Source organism: Lipotes vexillifer, unplaced genomic scaffold, assembly GCF_000442215.2.
Source record: "Lipotes vexillifer unplaced genomic scaffold, Lipotes_vexillifer_v1.1 scaffold154, whole genome shotgun sequence".
Taxonomy (NCBI): domain Eukaryota; kingdom Metazoa; phylum Chordata; class Mammalia; order Artiodactyla; family Lipotidae; genus Lipotes; species Lipotes vexillifer.
In genome coordinates this window covers 420,046-427,403 of record NW_006783737.1, presented here as the reverse complement: position 1 = coordinate 427,403, position 7,358 = coordinate 420,046, and the positions used below count along the sequence as shown (strand labels likewise).

At 41.4% G+C, this 7,358-nt stretch overlaps 1 protein-coding gene across 1 annotated transcript in view; it reads left to right on the top strand.

Moving 5' to 3' along the window:
• GPC6 (glypican 6) overlaps positions 1-5,236 on the top strand; it is a 1,088,719-nt gene extending 1,083,483 nt beyond the window's left edge. The window contains exons 8-9 of the mRNA XM_007456378.1: positions 543-718; positions 4,459-5,236. Coding sequence (XP_007456440.1) covers positions 543-718; positions 4,459-4,661 — 379 coding nt within the window. The 3' untranslated portion in view covers positions 4,662-5,236. The remainder of the gene's footprint in view (positions 1-542; positions 719-4,458) is intronic.
• Positions 5,237-7,358: the final 2,122 nt, after the last annotated feature.

Sequence of the window (7,358 nt, the reverse complement as noted above, 5' to 3'; positions counted from 1 at the left end):
GGCCTCTCACTGCTGTGGCCTCTCCCGTTGCGGAGCACAGGCTCCGGACGCGCAGGCCCAGCGGCCACGGCTCACGGGCCCAGCCGCTCCGCGGCACGTGGGATCCTCCCGGACCGGGGCACGAACCCGCGTCCCCTGCATCGGCAGGTGGACCCTCAACCACTGCGCCACCAGGGAAGCCCAAAAGCAATATTTTAAGAAGGTTACCCAGACAGCTTGTGAAGGTTGTGCTAGAATGGAAAGATGAGAACGAGGAAGTCCCTTTGAGGCTGCTGTAGCCGTCTGCGCCCCAACACTCCAGTTAGGGGCACCAGAAACGGGAAAGAAGCCAAAGGCGCGAGAGCCTTGTGAGAAGAGTAAGAGGACTGCCGCATCTCCCTCTGGGAAGATGTATGCCTTGTTTTCACCGTTTGGCCCTTTTTCCAGGAACCGAGCCAGAGTTCTGCCAACGTTTGGGCTCACTTTTAGAAACAACGTGGCAGAATCTGGTTTCGAGGTCGCTCCTGCTTCACCCTCCCCTGTCCTCCCTCTCTGCCCGGCAGATACTTGCCTGAGATCATGAACGATGGGCTGACCAACCAGATCAACAACCCCGAGGTGGACGTGGACATCACGCGGCCCGACACGTTCATCAGGCAGCAGATCATGGCTCTCCGTGTGATGACCAACAAATTGAAGAACGCGTATAACGGCAATGACGTCAACTTCCAGGACACGAGTAAGAAAGCCTTTACCAGCACCTGTAACCTCCAGAGTGAAAACCATTATAGATGATTATACCGTAATTTGTCTTTTGTTTAAAGAAAGAATTTTTTTTTAATTTTTATTTTATGTTGGAGTATAGTTGATTAACAATGCTGTTACTTTCAGGTGTACAGCAAAGTGATCCAGTTGTACATATACATGTATCGATTCTTTTTCAAATTCTTTTCCCATATAGGTCATTAGAGTATTGGGCAGAGTTCCCTGCGCTATACAGTAGGTCCTTGTTGGTTATCCATTTTAAATATAGCAGTGTGTACATGTCAATCCCAAACTCCCTAACTATCCCTCCCCCGCCACCCCTTCCCAGCCCACCCCCCATAACCATAAGTTCATTCTCTAAGTCTGTGAGTCTGTTTCTGTTTTGTAAATACGTTTATTGTGATTTTTCTTTAAGAGCAGTGTGCACCTTGCCTCTTTTGTGTCATGTACCCCATCTGCAAAGCTATTTATAGTCCTTGGGGCAGAGAGCTCTGCTCTGCAGAACTTAGGATACTACTAAAATCATAACTGCTCTTAAGGAATGGTTTCAGTGGCTGACATTCAGCTATACTAAAGCTAAAACTGAGTTTTGTTTGCCAGTTGATCCATTAATGATAAGGTAGCAAAGTAATGCTTTCCCTTTCTCCTTTCCCCATCGGCATTTATGTCTCTGCCTCAAACTCCCATCCCTCCTCCCAACCACCAAGGGAATAATATTCTCAAGATTGCTCACTCAGACAAGACTGGGAAGGAATCCCTGTTGTATCACTTAAGAACTGAGGTCTTGAACAAATTATCTCTTGAGTCTCAGGTTCTTCTTCTATAGGATGGGAAGCATTGCTGAATAAGGATTGTTGGGAGGTTCATCTGAGGCTGTGTGGAAAGGAGCTAAGATGATATCTCATGTGCCATGGAATCAACTGCATCAGTTCTTTCTCATTCTCCAATCATGCACATACACGACCCACTGACATTTGTATCTGAAACCTTGAGAAAAATAGCAAAATGCGGAAGCAATATTACACATGACTATTTTATTAAAGATCACAAAATATCAGAAGTGATTTGAAAGACTACTGAATGCACATCAGACGAAACTAACTATATTTGGGTTTTGTCTAAGTGGTTTCTAGATGCATAAAGGCAAGTTTTTTTTGTTTTGTTGTTTTATATATTATAAAAGAATATATTCTCTAGAAGAATATATATACTTATGTATTTATATATATATATATATATATATATATATATATTCTTCTAGAGAGTTCTCGGGAAAAGTTTTCTTGAACTTAAAATGTGGAGTTGCCAGTGACCCTGTAATTTGGTCACTGAAGCAAAAGGTGATGCTTGTGTGCTTGAATTAATGAGATAGAAAGAAACAAGTTACAGATGGAAGACATGAAGTCATCTGAGTCTTAACCATCATTCTACTGAATTGTCCCCTGCAGAAAATTGTTCATGCTTAGTGCCCTTTTAAATGACTCAAAAATTAACTTTCTAAGTAAGTGCAGGATAATTGCCAACCTGATAGACTTGCTGTGAACTTCCTCACGTCCTCCCATTATTTCTCTTCCTCTTTACTAAACCTCTCCTCGCCTCTTCAGAAGAGAAAATTACACGAGGTTTTAGCCTTTGTCGCTTCTCCCCTGCTCATTCCTTAGCGTCACTCCTCTCAATTTACCTTTTCTGTCTTATCTATCTAATATAATAAAATGCTGTCTTACCTAGAGAATGACTATTGGAATAAATAATTCAAGATCCATAAAAATTAGTTGATATTGGCCTTGGTTCTGTCTCCTCTCTGACCTAAAGAGGTTGTATACATGTCAATCTGCAAAGCTTAGGGAATGTCCTCGAGGAGATATCTTGCTCCATTTCCCCTAAAAAGAAAATAAAAATCAGCAACACTTAAGACCGTCACTTTGCTCTAACCCCAGCACCGAACTTGACTTCCTACATTAGGATAGTGTCTGTCATATAAACCACTATCACATCTCAGAGTCATCATCACCCTTACTGCTTTCGACATTTAAAAGAATCGCCCCTTAAATACCTGCGTTTGTGATTCCTTTCAGAAAGAGACGGGGCCGTTATTTTTCTCAACTAGATTCTCTTGTCATTATTTGCATAGCACATTTTTAATATTCTAAATCACCTTAGTAATATCTTTGTAAAGGTTATATTACTTCTTGTTCATAATACCAGTGTTTAATATAATTCCCTTAGCAATTGTGAGATCTCTGAATTTAATTAATGGGCATTTTCCCCCTTGCAAGGCCACTAAAGATAAATTAGAGAAAATGTTAAGAACCTGGTATAGTGTATTCAAGTGATCTCATGTGGTATTTAGATGTCACATTTAAAAGAAAATTGCACTGAGTCGAGCCGTGCTTATTGGGGCGACATTGGAAGGCCCCTGCATTACCTGGCTTTGCTTAAGTAGCGTCTAGCAGCCAAGATGGTGCCAGTCTTTCGGAGCAGCTCAACATGCACATCACCATTTCAGGCCAGCAGGGAGGCATTTAGGGCTATTGAATGGACTCATTGAGCAAGGACGGGAAATAGCAAACGTCCTTTCCAGGTGTACAGTTTCCCAAGCCCTGCTAGGAACATTATCTCACTTATACCCTATAACAATTCAGTGAAATAGATATGGTTATTCTCATTTTTACAGGTGAGCACGCAGAGCCCAGTGAGACTAACTGGCTTGCCCTAATTCATTTAAATAAAAGATAGCAGGTTAAAATCTAGGTCGTCTTTGCTGTAGGAACCACATTTCTTCCGTCACTGGGTTTGGTGCCCTCACGCATTTTATCAGGGCGTTTTCGCGTATCCTCAACAAGGTGAATGTTACTGTCAGTAGCTATGGAGTCGGGGAAACTGAAAGAAGTTGAAGAAACTGCCCAAGGCATATTTAATTATTCAATAAGTATTTATTGTGAACCTGCTATATGCCAGTGGCCATTAAAGCCAATGGGGATACAGAAATGAACAGTATGCACAACGTGTCTGCTCTCCCCCAAAAAGTATACATTCTCATGCAGGGAATAAGAAAGTAAATAATAGAGTTGCAAATGGTGATAAGTACTTTTACATAGCTAGTAATGGATGGAGACTTAACTGGACCCAGATCTGAGATAAAGCGTTTAAGAAACATGAAGGAACCAAGCGGTCAGAAGTGGGAATAGAGAAGGCCCAGTAGGCATAGGAGGCAGGCAGGGACGATGCCAGGCTAAGACAGCACACTAAGTGGACAGCTGGGCGTTGGTTTCAAGTGCGGAATGGCAACCTTCTTTCGTAAAGAGCTACATATTAAATGTGTTCAGCTTGGTCAGAAACACAGACACCGACGCCTCTATTAACACTATGTTTCAGGGACTTCCCTGGCGGTCCAGTGGTTAAGACTCTGCACTTCCACTGCACAGGGCACGGGTTCCATCCCTGGTTGGGGAACCAAGATCCCACATGCCTTGCGGTGCGGCCAAAAATAAAAGAATAAAAATGACGCACTATGTTTCAGATGTCTATTTAGATACAGTCCACCCACACATCACAAACCTGCCCATTATAAACAAACCCATGGGGGTGGAGTGGAGTGGACGACCCTTGGGTGGGGAGACGTCCCCTGCCACCTCCATGCCCAAATCTCACGTGTGCCCCACTCACTCTTTGCTAGACTGGGTCTAACTCTCCTTTTCAATCTGTCCGCACCAGGTGATGAATCCAGCGGCTCAGGGAGTGGCAGTGGGTGCCTGGATGATGTGTGTCCTACGGAGTTTGAGTTTGTCACCACAGAGGCCCCGGCAGTGGATCCTGACAGGAGAGAAGTAAACTCTTCTGCAGCCGAGCTGGGACACTCGCTCCTCTCAGGATCTCTCGTCTGCATCGCCCTGGCGTGGCAGAGACTGTGCAGATAATCCTGGGATTTGGGTCAGATGAAACTGCATTTTAACTATCTGAACGGCCAACTCACTTCTTTTCTTACACTCTTGGACAATGGACCATGCCACAAAAGCTTACCGTTTTCTATGAGAAGAGAGCAGTACTGCACTATGCCTCCCTTTTTGTTTTCCCAAAGAGTACTGGGTGCCAGACTGGGCTGCTTCCTCTTTCCTTCGGCTATCATCTGTGGGAAACTTGTTTATTCTAGAGAATTCTTACTCAAATCTTTCGTACCAGGAGATTTTCTTACCTTCATTTGCTTTTATGCTGCGGAAGTGAAGGAATCTCACGTTGTGAGTTTTGGGTTTTTTTTTTTTCCCCATTTAAAAAAAAAAATAGGAAGAAAATAATTTTCCTTGCAAAATCAGGCCAAACCCCAAGACAACTGCATTTTCAACAAAGAAGCAAATGGGAAAAATAAAAGAGCTGTAACGCTGTAAGTTGGCATTGCCAGCCAACTCCCAGTGTAAGCTTTTCTGTGACAAATCACGTTTACAAAATGCTTATGCGGAGGTTTGAAATTTTTTTTAATGTAGTGAAAATACACTGTTGTCTTGGAGGTCTTGCACACTAACCATACAATGCCAAGCTGATTCAGAGGTACTGATAGGAAATTTAGAATTCCATCTTTAATCGGAGAGTAAAATGTGCTACAACTCAGCACCTCTATCTCACCCTGCCCGATTTCAATTTCAGTAATGGCACCATTTTCCTTAATTCTCTTAACGTCTGACCACCGTATCCAATTGGCACGGATTTTTCCCTTCATCTGCAGTTACTAGTGGACACCCTCATGAATTCATCTTCCTCAAGGGTCTGAAATGAAAATAATCTTCAACCACACAATTGCTTTGCTTTAGCCACAGGCTTGACGTGAATTAGATGTTTCTGCCCCGTGCTCATTACCCTCCCAAAAGAAGAGTTCCTTTAATGAACCGATAAACAATTAGATCCATAAGTGAGTTTTCATTTTTAACTATTTGCTTTGTGTCAGTGGTTTCTGCATCACAAGGGCATTCTCTTACAAAATAACTCACAACAACAAAAAAGTCAAGACAAAAAAATATATATATAGTATTGACATGGAGATTTCTTTCACTTTTTTAGTCTTAGTATGATCATCTATTTTTATATCTATATATATATATAAATCACAGATTTTAACTTCTTAATTCCAAGCTCAGGGTTGACACACCTTTGTAACGAAAATGTTTTGTCAACCAGCTCTTCTTGTTTTGTGCTGCTCAGAGAAGGGATTCCTCAATGATCTGTGAGCACCAAGAATCAAGAAAGAGAACTTTTTACGTATCTAACCGTCCATTTATTAAAAGTTTGCCAGGGCACACCCTTCTCACATGAGCGTGTTTTGTCCTGGGTGCTCCAGACTGTATCGAACGCATGGGCAGAGCCGTGGGTGTGCAGAACTTTACTGGTCATGGAAACCGTATGCGCAAGGAATGTGATTCACACAAAACCATTGCTTTCGGTACAACGCCTTCAGCCTAGGATTCCTGCTTGGCACTTGGAGAAATATTCTAATTCAAGAGGCTGATTTGGAGCCTAACTGATCTGCCAGGTGTGCCAAAGCCAGGCATTATGCTCCTCGTGACAGAGAGAAGCAAAACAAACTAACCTGGGGCTTTATGAATACCATTGGCTATCCATGTGTTTTTTGTTTTTTATGATGTATCTGAGGTTGGGAAAAGTAATGTTTCAAGACACCATAGTATGCCAGTCACATGTTAATTAACCCATTGGCAGTCATGACACATCAATGGTATTTTTCGATCTCCGTACTCATCAAAATTATGATTAGTTATTGATTTAGTCATCACATTTAGGTAGAACACATGCGGCACAATAGTATTAAGTGTACTTGAGCACTTTTGCAAAACAAAGTATTTAGAAGCATCTATTGCTATTGTATGCCTAACGAAATATGGAATGTAGGATTCTGAGAGATTTTGTGGCATCTTTTCACTTAAATCTTTATGAAATTAATACAATCTAATTCAGCATTACATACTTCTGGCAAACCATTCATTTCACTGCCAGACTTTGGCTTCCTATCACCAATTACACATAAAACATCTCCATGAAGGACCAGTCATTTATGTTGCTTATTGTGTTGTATGTTCAGAAATCAGTATTGTCTTTCTCCAGTAATTAAGGTGCAATACAAATTAAATCAATCTTGATTTTCCAAAATATTTGAGTCATAACTTGTTTTCATAGCTTTAAGCTCCAAGTCTTTCCTTTTAAAAATATATCTGCATTGTTTTCTGTGAAATAGATCAGAATGCCTTGTTTTCCCTGTACTTTCACCCCCAAAGGGTTTTGTGCATGTATGTGAATACACATTATATTAATGAATGTGAACCCATGTTCTATAAACACTAACCACACAGACAATATATAAACGCCTGTTTCATTTGTTTCAACACCTTCGTTATCAATACTATTCATATTGGTGAGCTATAGTAATCTATATGAGCCAGGCAGAGAACTGAAATCACGGTCAGTTAATGATGCCACAGTATTAGTCACCTGCATGGATGTGGTCAAAATATTATTGAAATTGTACTTCCTGGTTTTTATCATCATCCTACTATGTCATATGATTTTCAGACTAATTTCACATAGGAATTTTTTGTGCCCTAAGGGAATTAGTT